The sequence below is a fragment of the Equus asinus genome, chromosome 3 (genome assembly GCF_041296235.1).
Source record: "Equus asinus isolate D_3611 breed Donkey chromosome 3, EquAss-T2T_v2, whole genome shotgun sequence".
NCBI lineage: Eukaryota > Metazoa > Chordata > Mammalia > Perissodactyla > Equidae > Equus > Equus asinus.
In genome coordinates this window covers 77,863,700-77,885,448 of record NC_091792.1, presented here as the reverse complement: position 1 = coordinate 77,885,448, position 21,749 = coordinate 77,863,700, and the positions used below count along the sequence as shown (strand labels likewise).

Here is a 21,749-nt window from a genome sequence, read left to right as displayed (position 1 = left end):
CTTAGGTATATTCTTTATTTTAGTTTTTGAGCTCTCAGGCCCATTTGCCAGCTCTCTCTTCCTCCCACCTGCTTTAGCTAGACTGAGTCTGCACTCTTCCTCAAGAGACAGAGCTGTGTCACTTCGTCACTCTTGTGGCACCCGTTGTTTTCTCTGTGGGATATGCCCTTCATTTACTAATCTAACAAATATTTAATGGCTACCTCCCCACCTTGTCTACTGAACAAATAATTCTTTAAGATCCAGCTCAGCTGTTCCTTGACTGTAACGCTTTCCGGCCTCCACCCCCACTGAGTTTATCCGCTGCTCTGTGCCACACCCGTACCTGGAGTGGACATCCGTTATAGTACTTACGTTGCGTTGTAACACTTTATTCATACTCCATCTTCCCCACTGAGCTCTGAGCTCCAGGATGACAGTGTCCGACCTCTGTGTCTATTTTGGAGGAAGCTGAGATTCTGAAGGAAAGGGACACACATAATTAGCATGGCTCTCTCTACAGCTTCATCCTCCTAAGAACTAAACAGACCTTCTTAAAAAAATACATTGAATAAGTCAACAGGAAAATAAGCAAGGAGATGAAGAGACAGAAACAAATACTGAGTCAGGGAGCATGTACATTTTCAACTTGATTAGATAATACCAAGAGAAATTTCTTTATTGGAGGAAAGAAGAAAAACAAGAGAGGGGCAAATACAAAAATGAATTTGATGTAGATAAGAGAGATTTTGAGAAAACTCACAGTGATGGACTTGGTCCCCACAAAACATGATTTTGCCGAGTTTGGCAGTGGGGATGGAATACGGACCTTGATCAGAGTGGAACAGGTTTGGAGTACTTTAAGAATATGTTGTGGTCAACCAGTGAAGGATTGAGGACGTTAGAACCATCAAAGGGCCAACCAGATAAAGAGCAAATAACTCTTGTGATTTTATTCGGTGCAGCCTGACATTCTAGATATTGAAGGGGGTCATGAGTGGCATGGCTGAGGATGGGACGGCAGGGATCATGGAAGTTCACAGAGGCAAAGGCATCAGGGATGCTCATGAGAACCAGCAAAGTGGCTAACCTTGGGCTGAAACAAGCAAGGCCAGAGAGGTGTGAGCACGGAGATCCTGAGCTAGACAGACAACAGGTTCCAGGGGAAAACAGAGCTGAAGAGGTGGAAGGAGAAGTCACTGTGATCAGTCGTGAGGATTTCAGAATTCACACTAGGTTTAGGGTAGGTCCACATCAGGGTTTCATCATCTCGCTGGCCAATAACACGCTTTCATGCCATTTGATGGAAATGAAATACAAACCATGAGATAGTAAAAGAAGAAAACTGGCTAAAGAGTTTTTCAGTCCCTGCAGTGTCTATCAAATCCAATGCCAAGTACTATTCAGGTCTTGTAACCTCCCTTGTTCCAGTGTTCTGGCTCCAGTCAGGACACCCCTGGGCCCAGAGCTCCTGAGGTTCATCTGGTGATGGGGCAGGTGTCAGAGCGACTGTCCTAGCTTTCACGGGAGCCTTTGTTCAGGGGCAGCAGGGAGAGAGGGGCCCCTCCTCTTTAATGGTGCTATCAGAACATAGGCTTCTTTGATCTTGTCTGGAATACTGATGGATAAAACTCTCTATGCATTTTATAGGAATATAAAAGACAAACAAGAATGATTTTTAAACACACGAAGCTTTAAGCTACAGATTTGCAGACACATTTTCCCCTTCCTTATTGCCTATCTCTAGCCTTTCTGGGAGGAAACACACATCTTGGTGTTGCTTTCTTTAAAAAAAGAGAAAGGAGTCAAAACAGTTAATCTCACACGCTTCCTGTGATAGGGAAAAGGCAGCACACACTGCTGTAGGAGGAGACCTTGGGAGCAGAGCCAAAGTAAAGGATTTTCCCAATGGGTCCCCATAATGATGCTCTTGGAGGAGGAGAGACTCAGAGTCACCCAAAGGTCCAAGGCGAGGCCAGGCCCATGAAGGATTCAAGTGGATGGAAGTCATGGTCACATCCCGTGAGGAGCCCAAGGAATCATAGCCAGAAGATAAGGGGTGGAGGTGGCCCTGAGGTTAATGACAGGAGAAGACATAAGAAGGACAAACATACAGGGGCCTACGGTCAAGGTTGGAAACTTCAGCAACTAAGATGGTGGTGTCATAAACAGAAAAGAAAGATGCAGAGAGAAAAGCAAACCTGCACTGGGAATAAGGAATTGGCGGAACTAGTCTGCCTGGGACTATCAGGACATGGCTTCTTCAACTGCGGGTGCGAGAAGCTGGGAAAATCAGAGAGGGGATCACAACCCTGATCACCTTCAAATTCCAATTTAACAGACACCCAAGCTCCATCTTCTTCCTAAGACAGCACATCAGTGCCTCTGTATCCTTAATTGTGCATGTGGAAAATCAGATTCTAAAGCAGCCATTGTGGTGGCTGACATGGAGGGCCTATAGTAATCACGTGACAGCTGTGAGAGCTTTGGTCTTGCAGACCCTCAAACACCTGCCATTTCTTTCCCCCACCTCTGCCCTTCTGTTAGCAACATTCAGTTGGAAAGATTTAAATCCCTTCATGTGAGTTACTGCACACATGCCCAGAAGATGCTCAGTGGTCACCTCGTTCACTCACCATCTGCCAACTTTGCAGGATGTGTGAGTTGAATTCATGCCTCAAGAAAATGTCACAATTGTTAAATCTCAAGAGTCACCTCCAGATAATCTAAATTTTAAGTATTGAATGTGTAAGTGACACAGGACTGGTGTTTAAAAACATTTGCATAGGAACTCAATTCGAAACCATCCTGTGGGGCTCAGGCCATTGAGTCAATGTCTCCAGAGGCTCTGGCTCCTCAAACATGAATTCCTCCTGTTTCATTAGTTTGTGCTATTGCGGTGGCTCCCAAGGCATTACCTTTGGGACAAGAGACTTAACCATGGCATTGAGCTCTCAACTGTGTAGGAAATAAACTCAGAAACACCCATCCTTAACCAAATTTGTTTCACTTCAGGGAAAGAACAGATATGGGGTTCTTAAAAACTAACGAGCGGCATTGATATTGAATTTTAGATTAAATGATTTTACTAAAGCCTCTAAAAAATACCCCTTTTTAGCAGGTCAAAGAGCTCTGCTCCAGAAATGACAGCACAGCCTCCCAGTGAACTGCTTGTGTGCAGTGTCTCTTTTTCTTCTTCCCCTTCCACCTCCTAGAGAAGCTCTTCAGAAGCCTCAGACGGGGAGCTGCTGTGTGGCCAGTTCCAGGGGGACTATTTGCATCCGAGTCCATTCACGTGACTCTCCATCACTGTTAGAGGCGCAGGGGTCAGAGAGAAAACTTGTCCTCGCTGTGTAAATACACAGACAAACCTCTTAAAGAAAGCTTTCTCAGTGTCTTAGGTCAGGCTTCCAGAAGCAGGGCCTGAGACAGTGATTCTGGTGAAAAAGATTTATTGGAGGAGGGCTCTCTGGAGGGGGTGCAGTGTGAGGGAAGCAGCAGACAGGAGAAGAAAACTAAGCAAAGGGGCTGTCTCAGCTGGAGACTAACTTCTCCCTCGTATCCCAGAAGGCTCTGGTCCACCTTGCGGCCAGGCTTCCAGCTTTTTGTGCCCCAATCATTGGCCACTGGCTGTCCCCTGCGGCCAGGAGTAACCTCCCAGGCAAGGCAGCTCCATTTGAGCAATGAATACTCACAGCAACTGAGGAAAGAGTGTGCCACCAGTGAAGGGGACCCGGGCAGGGCACCAGCAGCATCCACTACACTTGGGGAAGGAAGGGAAGATCAGAAAAGCAGAGAGGGCCTCTCCGAGCAAGCGGCATATAAGCTGAGTCCAGAAGGATAAGTAAGAGCCAGGGTAAGTAAGAGACTTGGACGAAAAGCACGGAGAATGGTGAAGGGAACAGCACTCGCAATGGCCCTGGGGTAGAAAAGAGAATATGGACCTCCTTTCCTCTTCATTCAAGGTGCTCTGGCCTCTGATTCTGGGTTGGAGGGAAGTGTGTAGTGGTATTCCTGTAAGGCAAATGCAGGGCAGGCAAAGAGTTTTGTACTTTGGGCTTCTGCAAAGGACCCAACAGATTTGTGGAAGAAAACATTATGAGTAAGCACTGGGCCCTGAAGATTGCTGGTCTCACCTTTCACATGCTCTCATCTCTGTACAAAAGTATGTTTATCTGTTTTAGGGAGATAAGTGAAGATTCCTTGCCTGGAAACTTTACAAACGTCCAGGAAGGCCAAGCTCTTGGTCTGCAATGGTGTAGCATCTCCTGTTCTCAAAAGGGTAACATGGACCATCCCTCCCAGGTATGACATCCTATGTGCCATCTAATGATTTGTGGCACCCAAAACTCAATGAAGATAGAACATAGACAGACAGATAGAAGGAAGACCAGGGTGTTCAAATACAGTTTTCTGGCATATGAATTCTGAGACATCAAAACCTCCCTAGGAAATGAAACACCTGAAGTGTCTAGTGAAGTGGAAGGCACTGGGAAGAACTGACCCTGTGTCCCCTCAGTGTCCCAGCAGGGGGTGTTTGGATGAGCGTATTCAACTCAGCAGGAACCGAGCAAGGCAAGTGGCTGCAAAGGGGCAACTGGTAGGTGAGAAGGGCCTCCATTTTGTTTGCAGATAAAAGCTTCTCAGGACATATTTCTTGGATAGTGAATAAAGAGCCCATCGAGGGCTGGCCTCTCAGCAGCCACTGTAAAGACAAGCTGAAAAGAGAAGAAACAGAGAAAAAGATACGATAACAAAGGGGGATAGGAGATTTATGGGCTTAGAGCTCCAAATTTAAACATGAGATATGAGAATTTCAACTAAAGATGGTGATTTGGGGACTAATATATACGAAGGTCCTTAAAAATGCCCCCAAAAACCATCTTGTATTTTAAAAAGAATGAATCCGTGGTAATGCTAGTAAACTGGAATGGCAGTCAGCTGGAGGACATCTTGAAGAAATCCGAGAAGACAGAAAGCAGATAGATCTGACTGATGAAAACAGATCACAGAAAGATGTAGACCAAAATGCTGGAGAAAAGAGGGACCATTCCCACAGGGGTCCTTTGAGAGCTCCAAGCTCCTAGTCCACAAACATCAAGGACAGAGATGAGACAGGGTACAAGCATGAAGGTAACTGAAATTAATCACAGGCCAAGTCCTCCCCCAAGGTCTGTTTCCTGACTTTACATCTTTCCCCTCTCTCTCTCCTTTGCTCACCAGCTCCAGCTTCATTGACCTTCTTTATGTCCTTTTAACACGTGAAGTATCTCCCCAGCTCACTGCCTGTGCACTTGCTGTTTCCTGTCTGGAACAGTCTACCTCCAGACTTTCACATGGTTGGCTTTTCCCTGTCATTCAGGTCTTGGCTCAAACTTTATCTGCTCAAAGCATTCTTCTCTGATCACAGTATCTAAATGAGATCCCAACCCCAGCCAGTCACATCACCCTGCTTGCTTTCCTTCAGAGCATGTGTGAATCTCTGAAGTTTTCTGACTCATTTATTTCTTTGTTTCTCGTCACCTGAGGACGGAGGCCTTATCTACTTTGTTTATCAGAGTATCTACAGTAGCTGGAACATCAATACAATGCGGTGTTTGTATCAGATAGCTCTTGCTGGGTGATAAACTACCCCAAAACTTAGGGGTCTCAAACAACAACTGCTCATTTAGTTCATCATTTGGATCAGTTAGGCAGTTCTTATCTGCGTGAACTCAGCACATCTCTCCCAGGCTCTGTATCCCAGGCATCCATGGTCAGCTGTAGATTGGCTGCTGGTTGGATAATCTAGGGAAGTCTTTGTCACATGCTATGTGTCTGGCAGGCTGTTGGCCAGAGCAACAGAAGCAAATGGGCCACATGTCTCTTGTCATCCTCTTGGGCTTCTTCACAGGAGTGTTACTTTTTTTTTTTGAGGAAGATTAGCCCTAACTGCTGCCAATCCTCGTCTTTTTGCTGAGGAAGACTGGCCCTGAGCTAACATCCGTGCCCAGCTTCCTCTACTTTATATGTGGGACGACTACCACAGCATGGCTTGCCAAGCAGTGCCATGTCTGCACCTGGGATCCGAATCGGCGAACCCTGGGCCACCAAAGCGGAACGTACACACTTAACTGCTGAGCCACCGGGCTGGCCCCCAGGACTGTTACTTCTGATAGCTCAGAATTCATATGGAAAAAAATGTATTTTTAACTTTCCTGTCTTTTACTTATTTTGGGTTTCTTTTGAGCAAGATTAGCCCTATGCTAACATCAGCTACCAATCCTCCTTTTCTTGCTGAGGAATACTGGCCCTGAGCTAACATACATGCCCATCTTCCTCCACTTTATATATGGGATGCCTGCCATAGCATGGCTTGATAAGCAGTGCGTAGGTCCACCCCCAGGATCCAAACTGGCAAACCCAGGCCACTGATGTGGAGTGCACGAATTTAACAGCTATGCTGCCAAGCTGGCCCCTTACCTATCTTCTTTATAAGGGCAGCAAGAGACAGCAAGTCCAGTGTGCAAGCGGTTTTCAAGTCTCTCCTTCAGGTCACTGTTCTAGAATCCCAATGAACAAACTAAGCCACAGGGCCAAGCCAGATTCAAGGAGATGGAGAAACAAATGCCACCTCTTGCTAGGAGGGGCTCCAAAGTCACATTGCAGAGGGGCATGGACACAGGATAGACAGAATTTTCAGCCATTTTGGCACTGTTATCATACTGCTCAATATATGCATATATATGTGTGTGTATATATATATGTGTGTGTGTGTGTATACATATATATATATATACATATGATGAATAGTTTTGATTTAAAAGACTGCATCTGGGAAGGCTGGGCTAGTTGGACCACATCTCTCTTCCCTGCCCTCCTCCCAAATATATACAGCAGACAGCAGAGGCTTTTGGCCCCCACATAAAAATCCAAGCTGTGCAGGCTAAAGAAAGTGACCTGCTTACATGCAGATGCCTCGTCATTTGAGTGTAGGACCATGAATGGGAAGCAAAGCAGAGTTTGAGGAAACTCTGGAACATCCAGCAGGCACCTTAATGGAAAAGGAGAGGCAACACAGCTTTTCTCAAGAAGGAACATATCAAGATAATTCACTGCTCAAGTCAAGTCCTCCCTTTTTTGACTTGCTCTCCACAGCCGGCTGACCCCCACAACTCTGAACTGTCATTTTCCAGTTATGGCACCAGACCCACCAGTACAGGCTCATCCAGGGAGCAATTTCTTGGCAGAGAGATCTACACAAATCCAAATGGAACTCCCACCGCTTAACAGCCTAGATCTTTATTCACAAACAAGAACTAACAGCCAAGGGTCAACAAATGTGAAGAAAAAAAATCACATACGTGACTCACATTAAGATTAACAAGTAAAATAATTGTGTTTTTAGGAAATAAAGATCATTCAGGAAACAAAACAATGTTAAAAGAGTAAGAAATGACTTTAGTGAGATAGGAAAGATGGCACATACAAAAGTAAGAACAGACTGCTGCTGCAAAAAAGGAGTAATCAGAGGATGAAAATGAGTGCCTGGGAATTAAAAATACGTTTGACACTAAAGCAATTCAGTGGACAGACTGACTAAGAGAATGGGGATGGTTAACAACATGTCAGTGATCTGGTGATAAAGTCAGTGGAATCTTGCAGAGCAGAGCCAAAGGCAGAATGATGGCACGTAGGAGAGAAATGTGAAGCGGCATACATGTCTGCCCTTTCTTTTATCGGGGTTCTGGAGGCAGAGAACAGAGGTAATAAAAGGGAGGAAAAATTCAGTAGAAGATAATTTCCGTGAGACAAAGGCTACAGGGGTTTCTGAAGGCCCCCTCCTTTTTTTTAAGGAAGATTAGCCCTGAGCTAACATCTGCTGCCAATCCTCCTCTTTTTGCTGAGGAAGGCTGGCCTTCAGCTAACATCCATGCACATCTTCCTCTACTTTATATGTGTGACGCCTACCACAGCACGGCTTGCCATCGGTGCCATGTCCGCACGCGGGATCCAAACGGGTGCACCCCAGGCCACCGAAGCGGAACATGTGCCCTTAACCACTGTGCCACCAGGTTGGCCCAGAAGCCCCTTTTATACGGGCACTAATCCCATTCCTCAGGGCTCTGTCCTCATGACCTAATCACCTCCCAAAGGCCCCACCTCCTAATACCATCCCATTGGGCCTTAGGATTTAACAAAGGAATTTTGGGGAGACATAACATTTAGGCCACAGCAACGGGGCCAAAGAAAATGGTGTCATGAATTTTGCTTTGGGCATCGGAAATACTAGAAAAAGGAGGTGCTATTTCTGTTCCACTGTGAAGGACAAATATCAATTCCCACTGAGAGGCAAGGCATTACAGGCAGAAGGAAGAGTATATGAGCAGAAGTAGAAAGATCTGAAATTTCCTGACAGGTTTGGAGAAAGAGATCAATAGTTTAGTGTGGCGAGAGTCTGAGATCTATGGCAGGAAGTGAATACACATGAATCTGAAATGACAGGATTGTGCCAGATTGTAAAGAGCTCACATGCTATTCTGAGAGGCTTTTCTACCTGACACTATACATAGTTGGGAACCCTTGGAGAATTTTATGCAGCAGAGCGACATATTCATAATCTACTTAGCTCAGAATCATGAATAGCAAGTGGGTACTTTCTGATGAGCCATTCCCCAGACTCACCTAGATGTAAAAACTCAAGAGTAGACAGAGAATTTCAATAGCACTAGGAACCAGAAATATTTCACCATTACCTGCTAGAAAACCGGAAGAACTTCCATGAGTTAAACCTTTAAAGCTTACAGTAGACTGGTGGAACCATTCATGGTAAAATATTTCAATAAATCTCACAAGCATAGACTTTCTTTCATCAGAGCGAAGGAATTCAAATCTCCCTCAGTATGGAAACTATTTAGTAGAGGATTCAGAGTCTTTAACACCCTCATCCAGCATCAGTCGTGAGCTGAAACGTGCATGTGGAAGGAAAGGAGCTGTGGGGCAGCCATAGTGAAGTTGTAGCTTTTAGCCATGCACGAATGCAGAAACAGCCCATCCAGGAATGAGTTTTAAATACTGTACAAAGACAATAAGGTAGTGGTATCTCAATATCTCTTCTTAGACATCAGGTTATTATTTTAAAGAATGAGTGACTTTTTAAACTAGAAAGTTTCATGACACTTGGCTATTTTAAACTAGATATCTGGCGGCCAGCCCCAGTGGCCTAGTGCTTAAAGTTTGGCACACTTTGCTTCGGTGGCCCAGGTTCGGTTCCCAGGTATGGACCTACACCACCCATCTGCCATGCTAATGGCAGCTCACATAGACACCCACAAAAAACCAGTGACATCCGCCATCATGGTGGAGTGAGCTCTTCCCTTAGACTCTCTCCCCAAGACACAATGCAAAGGACATTCATAAACCAACAGAGAACATTCACACGACACAACAGACATCTGAGAGACCCAGGCAGCCATACATTTGAAGGTGGAGGTGCTGTACCCCCGGGAGGAAGTGGAAGGAGGTAAGGGGATCTCCTCTTCCTCCTTGACGGTGATCTAGGAAACAGGACTGCATGTGGCCCTGTGAGGAGAGCGGGTAGGGGCAGCTCTCTGCAGGAACGCCTTTACTCTTGGAGCTGCCTACAGCTGTGGGAAAGCCCCACACAGAGGAGGCCAAGGAATTGCAGGGGCATCTTTATCAAGCAAGCACCCCAGGGGGGGAGACAGCAAGCGCAGAGCAGAATGCCCCCAGGATTCTGCATGCAAAACAAAGCGCCTCTCCCTCCACCTGACACACCAGCTCAGCCAGAGGAAGGGACTCCTACCAGAGCGCATGCACACACATTTCTAAAGCAGCAGCACTGAGCGGGCAATGGCAGACGTGCCCAGTCAACACAGATTCCAAAGGACAGGCACAGATGCAAGGGATCACGGTGGGCTCAGAATACACAGCTCCTGCCCCTCCCACTGGTAGCAGGTAGAATCTGCGATCAGATACTTCCACTAAGGGGAAGCACAAATCCACTCCCTGAAATAGTACAAAAAGACACTTTAATACTCCAGACCATAAGGAAAATGACAAGCAAGCAGAAACCAACCTTGTCCTGAAGGCACAAAAATTTACAATCTAAATGTAAGACAATTCAAAATAGCTATCATTAAAAAACTCAATGAGGGGCCGGCCCGGTGGCGCAGCGGTTAAGTTCGCACGTTCCGCTTCTTGGCGGCCCGGGGTTCGCTGGTTCGGATCCCAGGTGCGGACATGGCACTGCTTGGCAGCCATGATGTGGTAGGCGTCCCACGTATAAACTAGAGGAAGATGGGCATGGATGTTAGCTCAGAGCCAGGCTTCCTCAGCAAAAAGAGGAGGACTGGCAGTAGTTAGCTGAGGGCTAATCTTCCTCCAAAAAAAAAAAAAACAAAAAAACAAAAAACTCAATGAGTTACAAGAAAACTTGGGAAAGCAGTTCAATGAAATCAGGAACAAAATTTAATGAACAGACAGAATTCTTCACAAAAGAGACTGAAACTATAAATAAAAACCCATCAGAAATGTTGGAGATGAAAGACACAATGAATGAGATAAAGAAAAATCTGGAGTCCTTGAATAACAGGGCTGATTTATGGAACACAGAAGCAGCAGCTTGGAGGACAGAAATATAGAAATGCTTCAGAAGAAGGAGGCGGAACTATGATAAAAAATAAATGAAAAAATTCTCCCAGAATTATCTGACTCAATTAGGAAATGCAACAGCAGGATTATAGGTATGCCAGAGGAAGAAGGGAGGGAGAAAGGAACAGAAAGCTTGTTCAAAGAAATAATAGCTGAGAACTTCTCAAACCTGGGGAAGAAACTGGATTTACAAGTAAAAGAAGCTAACCGAGGGGCTGGCCCCATGGCCGAGTGGTTAAGTTCGCACGCTCCACTGCAGGCGGCCCAGTGTTTCGTTGGTTCGAATCCTGGGCACGGACATGGCACGGCTCATCAAAACCACGATGAGGCGGCGTCCCACATGCCACAACTAGAAGGACCCACAACTAAGAATATACAACTATGTACCAGGGGGCTTTGGGGAGAAAAAGGAAAAAAATAAAATCTTTAAAAAAAAAAAAAGCAGCTAACCGAACTCCTAATTGTATCAATGTAAAAACACCTTCTCCAAGGCATATGTTAGTGAAACTGGCAAAAGTAAATGACAAAGAAAAAATATTAAGGGTAGCAAGGCAGGAGAAAATAACCTACAAAGGAACCCCTAGCAGGCTTTCACCGAATTTCCCAGCAGAAACCTTACAGGCTAGGAGAGAACAGAACAATATCCTCAAAATTCTGAAAAACAAAAACTTTCAGCCAAGAAGACTCTATCCATCGAAATTATCCTTCAGATATGATGGAGAAATAAAAACTTTCCCAGATAAACAAAAGCGGAGGGAGTTCATTGCCACAAGACTCCCTCATACAAGAAATGATCAAGGCGGCCCTCATATCAGAAAGAAAAAGAAAGGGTTTAAAAAGCCTTGAGCAAAGAGATAAATAGGCAGACAAAATCAGAAAACTACAGTTCTCTATCAGGACAGGATAGCAACCAATTATAATATTGAAGATAAAGGAAAGGAACACATCAAAAATAACCGTAATCTCATCATTTTAACCATGAACTCACATCAGAAAACGGAAGTTACGACAAAAGTAACTTACAAGGGGATGAAGAAAGGAATGGAACCTGCTTTAGACTAAGGAAAGAAGAGGCCATCAGGAAATGGACTATCTCATCTATGAGATTTTTTAGATAAACCGCATGGCGACCACTAAACAAACAATCAGAACAGAGACACAAAAGATACATACGGAGAAAATCATTCTAGAGAACTACCAAACTAAACTGGCAGTCCGAAATACAAAGGACAAGAAACAAGGGAAATACAGAACAACCAGAAAACAAGTGATAAAATGGCAGCAGTAAGCCCTCATAGATCAATCATCACTCTAAATGTAAATGGATTGAATTCTCCAATCAAAAAAGAGAGAGTGTAGGCCCGGGCCAGTGGCTCAGCAGTTAAGTGCACATGCTCTGCTTTGGCGGTCTGGGGTGCGCCAGTTAGGATCTCAGGTGTGGACATGGCACAGCTTGGCAAGCCACGCTGTGGTAGGTGTCCCACATATAAAGTAGAGGAAGATGGGCATGGATGTTGGCTCAGGGCCAGTCTTCCTCAGCAAAAAGAGGAGGATTGGCAGCAGATGTTAGCTCAGGGCTAATCTTCCTCAAAAAAAAAAAAAGAGAGAGAGACAGAGAGAGTGGTGGGATGGATTAAAAAATAAAACCCAACATTATGCTGCCTCCAGGAAACAGATCTCAGCTCTAAAGACAAACAAAGGCTCAGAGTGAACTGATGGTAGATGAGACTCCAAGCTAATGGCAAACAAAAGAAGCAGGTGTTGCCGTCCTTAGACAAAACCGACTTCAAGATTAAACTAGCAATGGAGTGACATCAGCATCATGGTGGAGTGAGCTTGCCCAGGACTCTCTCCCCTCCAAGATACAACAAAAAGGAGCAACCCTATTTCAAAAGAAAATAACCTAAAAGCACAAAAATCCTCGGAGAGTCATGGCAGCCACATGACAGAGGGTGGAGAGGCTGGAGCCCTGCCTCAGAGGAGCTGGCCCAGGGTAAGAGAGAACTCTGCTCCCTCCCCTAAAGACTGTGGTCACTGCCAGGGAGGCTCCATGACAGAAGGAGTGGGGGAGGGGTTGCGCATCTGTGGAATCACCCAGGACTCCCTAGGGCGCTTGCGGCCTAAAGGGAAGCCCTTTAACAGGGCAAAAGCTTTCACTCAGGGGTGACCTCATCAAGCCAAGACCACAGGAGACCAGATAGCGAGAGCTGATCGGGAACCTGGGACTGCGTGCAGGAGAAAGTGCCCCGCCCCTGACCCGCACTGCACTGGGCCATCTCCGCTGAAGGTGGAGGGCTCAGAACACACAGCTCTCGACCCCCATCCATTGGCAACAGGCTGTAACTGCAACAGAATACTATCACAATGGGAAAAAGACTCATTCTTCCAGCATCAGGCAATTCATCAAATCTCCAGACCAGAGAGAAAATAAGCACCCAGAATTCAGTCCTGAGGATGCAGAAATAAGTAAACTAAGCAACAATGAATTCAAAAGAGCTATTGTCAAAAAACTCAATGAGGTAAAAGAGAATATAGAGAAACAATTCAACGAGTTCAGGAGCTAGTCCACAAAACAGATTGAAACTATAAAGAAGAATCAATCAGAAATATTAGGGATGAAAGACACAATGGAAGCTATAAAACAAAATACAGATTCCCTGAATGCTCGTGTGGACACCACAGAGGAGCGACATGTTGAAATGCTCCAGACAGAGGAGGAGAGAGAACTGAGACTAAAAAGAAATGAAGAAAGTCTCCGAGAAATATCCAACTCAATGAGAAAATACAACATAAGAATTATAGGTATTGAAGAAGGTGAAGATAAGGAGAGTAGAGCAGAAAGCGTGCTCACAGAAATAACAGCAGACAACTTCCCAAGTCTAGACAATGAGAGGGAAAGGTGTCTGGAGGAAGCCTTCAGATCTCCTAGATGTGTCCAAGTAAAAAGACCTACTGCAAGGCATATAGTAGTAAAACTGGCAAAAATGAATGACAAAGAAAGAATACTCAGGGCAGCAAGGCAGAAGAAAATACCCTACAAAGGAACCCCTATCAGATAAGCAGACTTCTCTGCAGAAACCTTACAAGCTAGAAGAGAATGGAATGACATATCCAAAATTTTAAAAGATAAAAATCTTCAGCCAAGTATACTCTACCCAGCAAAAACATCCTTCAGATATGAGGAAGAAATTAAAACTTTCCCAGACAAACAATGCTAAGGGACTTCGTAGCCATGAGACCCATCCTCCCACACCAAGAAATCCTCAAGAAGGCCCTCATACCTGAAAAAATGACAAAGGGGAGAGAGGGGTCACAAAACACAGAGTAAGGAGACCAACAGATAGACAGGATCACAACAGGATAGCAAATATTCAACCACAGCATTAGGCTAAAGGGAAGGAATACACCAAAAACAAAGACAATCTTGTCACTTTAACCACAAACTCATGACACAAGTTGGAATAAGATATGACAATAATAACTTAGGAGGCGAGGTGGAAAGGGACTGAATCAGTTTAGACCAAGGAAGGAAGAGGTCATCTGAAAAGGGACTATGTTATGCACGAGATTCTGAATACAAACTTCAGGGCAGCCACTAAACTAAAAAGCAGAACAGAGACACAAAAAAGAAATAAGGAAAAAACAAAGACACACAGCATAAAAAACGGCATAATTCAATGGGTAGACCAAAACACACAGGACGAGAAACAAAGGAAATGCAGGAAAACTGGAAAATGAGTGATATAATGACAGCATTAAGCCGTCATACGTCAATAATCACCTTCAATGGAAATGGACTGAACTCTCCAATAAAAAGACACAGAGTGGCAAGATGGATTAAAGAACAAGATCCAATAATTTGTCGCCTCCACAAAACTCATCTCAGCTCCAATGACAAGGACAGGCTCAGAGTGAAGAGGTGGAAGACGAGACTCCAAGCTAACAGCAAACAAAAGAAAGCAGATGTCGCAATACTTACATCAGACAAAGTAGACTTCAAGACAAGGCAGGTAAAGAAATACAAAGAGGGGTGGTATACAATGATCAAAGGGACACTCCATCAAGAAGAATAATAACACTTATAAATATCTATGCACCCAACACAGGAGCAGCAAAGTTCGTAAAGCAACTGTTAACAAACCTAAAAGAAGATATTAAAAATAACACAAGGGAGGATGGAACACTTCCTAACACATTCTACGAGGCCAGCATCACTGATACCAAAGCCTGAGAGGGACAGCACAAAAAAGGAGAACTACAGGCTAATATCACTGATGAACATAGATGCAAAAATTCTCAACAAAATTTTGGCAACGTGAATTCAGCAATACGTCAAAAGGATCATACATCATGATCAAGTGGGATTCATACCAGGGACACAGGGATGGTTCAACATCCGCAAATCAATCAATGTGATACACCACATCAACAAATTGAAGAATAAAAACCACATGATCATCTCAATAGATGCAGAGAAAGCACTTGACAAGATCCAACAGCCATTTATGATAAAAACTGAAAAAAAATAGGGATACAAGGAAATTACCTCAACATAATAAAGGCCATATATGACAAATCCACAGCCAATATCATACTCAATGGGCAAAAACTGAGCGCCATCCCCCTGAGAACAGGAACGAGACAAGGATGCCCACTATTATCACTCTTATTCAACATAGTACTGGAGGTTTTGGCCAGAGCAATTAGGCAAGAGAAAAGAATAAATGGAATCCAAATAGGGAGTGAAGAAGTGAAACTCTCGCTGTTTGCACACGACATGAGCTTGTATATAGAAAACCCCCCAAAATCCACTGGAAAACTAATACAAATAATTAACAACTACAGTAAATTTGCAGGGTACAGAGTCAACTTACAAAATTCAGTTGCTTTCCTATACTCCAACAACAAACTTACAGAAAGGGAACTCAAAAATATAATTCCATTTGCCAGCGTACCTGAAAAAATTAAGTACCTAGGAATAAATTTAACCAAGGAAGTGAAGGACTTATAGAAAGAAAACTATAAGACATGAGTGAGAGAAATTGATAGTGACTTAAAGAGATGTTAAGAGACTCCTTGCTCATGGATTGGAAGAATAAACATAGGTAAAACGTCCATACTACACAAAGCAATCTACAGATGCAATGCAATCCCTATCAGCATCCCGCTGACATTCTTGACGGAAACAGAGCAAGGAATACTAAAATTCATATGGGGCAAAGATCTCGAATTGCTAAGGCAATCCTGAGAAAAAAGAACAAAGCTGGAGGTATCACAATCCCTGACTTCAAAATGTACTACAAAGCCATAGTGACCAAAATGGCATGGTACTGGTACAAAAACTAGCACACAGATCAACGGAACAGAACTGAAAGCCCAGAAATAAAACCACACATCTATGGTCAGCTAATCTTTGACAAAGGTGCCAAGAACATACAATGGAGAAAAGACAGTCTCTTCACTACTATCTCATGACTAGGTACTTAAGCAAAGAACTGGAAATCAATGATTCAGAGAGACTTATGTACCCCTATGTTCCTTGCAGCATTATTCACAACAGCCAAGACACGGAAGCAAACCAAGTGCCCATCAACTGACAACTGGATGAAGATGTCATATACGTATATACACACACATATATATATATATATTTATACACACACACACACACACACAATGCAATACTACTCAGCCATAAAAAAAGACAAACTTGTCCCATTCACAACAATGTGGATGGAACTTGAGGGTGTTATGTTAAGTGAAATAAGCCAGACAGAGAAAGGCAAACACCATGTGATTTCACTCACACGTGGAAGGTAAACACACGAACAAAGAGAACGGTTTACTGGTTACCAGAGGGGAAGAGGGGAGGGAGCTGGGCATAGGGGTAAAGGGGCACATTGATACGGTGACGAACAAATTATAACGGACCACTGACATTTCACAATGTTATAAACTCTTTTGACCTCAATTAGAAAAAAATAGGAAGATTGGCGGCAGATGTTAGCTCTGGACGAATCTTCATCAGCAGAAAGAAATAAAAATAAAAAAAATAAACTAGAAATGTGGCTCAAGGCTGTGCACATCACCGAGCTCTCCAACTTCAGAGCAGGAACAAGGAAAAGATCACACAGCAACCTGATAGGAACTAAGTAGAAATCACGTCTAACTAATAGGAAAAGGCTGTCCATTTCTCACTCCTTCATGAATACGCCGACGTGGAAATCAGAACATATATCTCAGCCATATGTCTTTGTCTTATTTTTCTTCAAGACTGTACAGCATGAACATAGAAACGTTCAGCTGAAAAGTCAGGAGAAGAGTCCTTGAAAGACTTCTATTTGAGAAAACAGAACTATATTTTAGAAAGCTTCTGCTGTGTTTGTGTTCTCAGGAAAATTCAGGAAACTGTTTGCTCTATGAAGCAAGAAATGAAAACCTGTATAAGTTGAGGGACTGAGCTGTAAAGGGAGAGGGTGGCAAGGGAGAAACAGACAAAAAGATAAAGTATTTTGGAAAGAATAAAATTTCCCTTGAGATTACATGCAGCTTAGAAACAATCAAGATCAGTTTTTACATCACTGGGAATTGAATCAATGATGTTGAAGCCATTCTTGAGAAACTCTCTCAGAAAGAAGGAGATAAAGGAAAAGAGAGAAAATAAGAAGAAGATTCCAGAGATGGAAAAAGATTTTCAATAGAAGAATGATTGGCATGTCTGAGGGAGAGAGCAGAGCAGATGAGAAAAATAATCTTTAAACACATCTCAGAGAAAACTTTCTGCAACTCAAGGAGGGCCCCGATCATCAAAAGGAACACATCAGATATGAGGCCAAATTGATGAGAAAAAAATATGACCATAACACATATTGAGAAAGTTTTGGAACTTCAAGAATAAATAAAATTCTCTAGGGATTTAGGAAGAAAGAGAAAAAAAGGTCACATTGGAATTAGACTGCTCACCTGCAATTCTAGGATACCTGGAGCAATGTGTGGGGACAGAGACGAGGGACAAAACTGTGTGAGATAAGCATTCGATACCCAATCTCTCACCCACGAGCGAAGACAAAAACAAAAAGATTTACACTAATGTGCAAAGACTCCCAAGATACACTATTCCATCTAGCAACAATACTAGAAACACAGTTAAAAGATGAGTCAGACTCAGAAAAAATATGATCAACACGTAAAATAGACAAATGGTTAATATCCACAGTGAAGAAGGAGCTCCCAAAACCCAACTAAGAAATTACTAAGGGGTAGGAATAAATAATTGACTGAGAAAGAAATACAGATGACCAATAGGCAGCAAGGACACAATCCATCAATTAAAAACGAAACTGGCATTGAAATACCATCGGATCAAGAAAACAGGAAGAACATCACGTGTGGGAAAGGCCTGTGAAAATCGATACCGGGAAGAACTCCCAGGGTCTGGAAGATCAAGACAGCTCCCTGAATCCAAAACTCTCCACAGTCATACAATCGACCTCCTCCAAATCATACAGTCAACAAGGAGAACCAACGAAGCCACATAGAAGCAAGCCTGTAGTGTCACAATATGACCAAGACGACCATAACCTTCAAATGACCTGCAAGTTCAGAAACAAATGCCAACTTCCAGCCCAGCTCCGACCACTACTGAAAGCCTTTGGCAGAGTGGAGGATTAGAAGGTTTAAGACTCCATGGAAAGGACAAGGTCATGGAGGAATCAGAAAAAACACATCAAACCACCCTCAAAAGAGGAAGTCCAACACTACCTGCTGAAATACGCAACAGAGGCGAAGGACTCGGTAGTCCTGGGCACTGGCCACGAGCACGCTGCTGCAAGGGGAAAGGCTCTGGAGGTGTCAGCCTTGGAGAAGCACTGCTTCCAAGGGAGAACCAGAAATTGGCAAAAGAGGCGGTGCTCCTCCCAGACGGGGCCATAAGGAAAGAGGATGGAAGGAAAGAAAAAAGGAATAGGAAGGATTTTGCACAAAGGAAAGAGAAACAAAATATACCCCTTAATTCCCGATTGCGTTATGTTTAAAGAAACTGCGCTTCACCATCCTGACAGAAGTGGGCTCTCTCACACTAGGAACCCTGTCCATACAACATCCAGGAACAGGAAAAAAAAAATTCCATACAAAGTTACTGTAAGAAGAAAACAAACTGAATCATAACATTTCAGTCGTTCAAAATTTCTCCTATGCTCCTCCAAAAACATGAAGGAGAAAACATACAGCACAACACTCCACATTTAATTATTTCAAACACGCATTGGAAGATGTTAAAAAAAGAAAAACAAACATCTAGAATTAGAAAGCCACATATTAAGGCAGAAACGGACACAGCACAGAAATACCGTGAGATCCGATCAATTTCTTTTAAAAGACAACAACAAATAAACTAAAACTAGAAGGCGCCTTAACAATCCCGTACAAGAGGGAGAGCTGCACTCCTCAGAACCCATTGAGACCAACGTCACTATCTTCTTCACGTCTGTCCTTCCAGCAAGACTTGGTTCCAAGGAGCCAAGACCACGTGTGCCGCTTCAGCGCCCGACTCCCGGGCACTGCATCCCCGGGCTGGCCCCGTGCCCGGCACACACCGCACGTTCGATGAACGTGAGCGCACGAAGAGACCCCTCGCTCCGCGTGCCCCACAGCTGTCGCGCTACCTGACGGGCACCTCTTGGCGCACAAGCCTATTCCTCAGATACAGGCTCGGCTCCCACCAGCCCCCAGGCCCACGCCCCACGCCCCCAGGCACCTCTCCCAGATGGAATCATCTTCGCAGGCGCCCTGGTCGTCTGTGTTGGGCGAGGAGGAAGACCCGGAGCTGAAGGAGGGCCTCCTCAGGCTAGCGGCCATGGCTGTGGAGGGCCCGGGCTGCTGTGCCCACCGGGGACACGGAGCGGCGTCCACGGACGCCGGGGGAACGGACGAGCCCAGCCCCGGAGAGAGTAGCAGAGCGCGACCGGACTCCGCCGGGCTTGGCTCGCAGGCGCGGGTCACCGATGGCTCCCAAGATGGCGGCCCAGCAGGGGCGTGCTCCTCGGCGCCGAGGCCCAGATGCTCCCAGGCCGTTGCCCCGCCCCCTCTGGCGGTGGACTGTGGACAGAACTCCTGGGGCCCCGTCCACACGTTTCTGACCTTCGCGGAGCGGGAAGGTGCGCTGACAGGGACGCAGGGTCCCCGCTACGCTTGCTCTCAGGGAACTGCAGCCTCGGGTTCCTCCAGAGGCCGCGGAGATTCTTACGGCTGACCAAGAACTTTTAGACAGAAAAGCATGAAACAGTATGTCTGAATTACAACTGTGCTGATGATCACCAAGGTAATGCAGAGAGTGTCATGAGGACATATAACAGGGGCAAGATCTTGACTGCAGGTGTCAGAAAGGCCTCCTTGAGGGATCCATATCTGAGAGAAACCAAAAAACCCTGGAGTCATCTTTGACTCCTCAGTCTCCCCCACATCCAGTCTGTCAGCACATAATATCAGCTCATTTGCTCTTCAAAATGGACCCAGAATGTGACGGACTCTCAGAACTTGCTCTGCTACCATCCTGATCCAAGCCACAACATCTCTGACTTGGAATATTCCAGTACCACTCACTCATCTCCCTTTTCTAGCCTTGTCTCCTACAGTCTATTCTCCACAGAGAAGCTGACGTGATCCTGTGAAAACTCAAGTCACGTCACCTCCTTCTCCAGTTCAAAATCCTCCAATGGTGCCTACCTCAGAGGAAAAGTTAGGGCCTTACAAGAGCCTGCAGCATCTGTACCCACGGGCACCCAGATTCCATCTGCTACTCTTCTCCATCTCACTCAGGCTGGCCTTGTGGCTCCTGGAACAGGGGAGGCCAGCTCCTGCCTCAGGGCCTTTCTGCTCTCTGTTCTCTCTGCCTGGACACCGTTACTCGTTCCCTCACCCTCCACAAGTCTTTCCCCAGCATTAACTTCATTGGGGCCTTCCCTGGCCATCCCATCTCCAGTCACAACTCTTTCCAACACTCCTACTGCATCTATCACTACCTGACTTGCCAAATATTTTCCTTATTGTCGTTCTGGCTGTCTCCCTCCTGGAATAAATGCTGCCTAAGAGCTCCAGTTTTGTCTGTTTTGTTCACTTCTGTATCCATGCTAAAACACTGTCTCCAGAAACTGAGTAGGCACTCAATAAAGTGTGTTGAGTGGCTGCCTCCATCTGAGAGATGACGTGGAACCACTGCGGCAGGGAGGGTGGGAGAAAGCATTGCGGGAAGAGGGAACAGTGTGCTGACAGGCGCCAAGGGAGGCAGGAACAGGGCACATTTGAAGAACAGAAAGGATCCCTTAGGGAAGGGGGGAGTGGTGTGAAGGGAGGCTGGAGAAGTAGGACAGAGCAGGCAGGGCTGTGGAGACCACATAAGGAACTTTGGTCTTTTTACAACAGCCACAAGAAGCTAGTAAACTAGGGAGTGACAGGATAAAATATGCCCTTTACAAACCTCTGGATTCACTATGAGATATGGGTTTGGAGGAGGGAACAGTGACTGGGGTCCTCAGTCACCAGACTAGTGCCATAGCTCATACCACAGGTGATCTTAGCTTGGACTGAGATGGCGGAAGCACAGGTGGAGAAAAGGAAGTAGATTCCAGAAATATCGAACAAATAAAATCAACAGGTCTAGGTGATTGATCACATAAGGTGGTACACCAAAGGGCAGTTCCAAGCTGACTCCTACATTTGGTACTTGGGAACTGAATGAACAACGGCCCCATTCACTGGGTTTTGGGGTGGGGTAACAAGGAGGAGAACACGCGAAGATGATGCAAGAGCACAGTTTTGGAAATCATGAATTTGAGATCATTCTGAGACATCCTAACGGATCTTCCCAACTGGCAGTGGGTATCCAGGTGGCATGATCAGATGATGAAAGGTGTGCTGTGTCATGCAATGTCCTGTAGGTTTTTACCTCATGGCTGATGGGGCATCAAAGGTTGTAACTGACAAAGTGATAGGATAAGATTTGTGATTCTGCTAAATCACCCTGGCCACAGCATGATCACTGGGGTGGGGGAGGGGGTTAGACCAGAAGCAGGTCCAACACCAAGGACGTGGTGCAATAGAGCAGGTGAGAGAACAGACCT

At 45.0% G+C, this 21,749-nt stretch overlaps 1 protein-coding gene across 1 annotated transcript in view; it reads right to left on the bottom strand.

The window, feature by feature from the left end:
* Positions 1 to 4,482: 4,482 nt before the first annotated feature.
* The window catches only part of LOC123276099 (ATP-binding cassette sub-family D member 2-like), a 44,376-nt gene continuing 27,109 nt past the window's right edge, over positions 4,483 to 21,749 (bottom strand). Inside the window, 1 exon segment of the mRNA XM_070505265.1 lies at positions 4,483 to 4,697. Within this exon segment, the coding sequence (XP_070361366.1) occupies positions 4,623 to 4,697 (75 nt within the window). The 3' untranslated portion in view covers positions 4,483 to 4,622.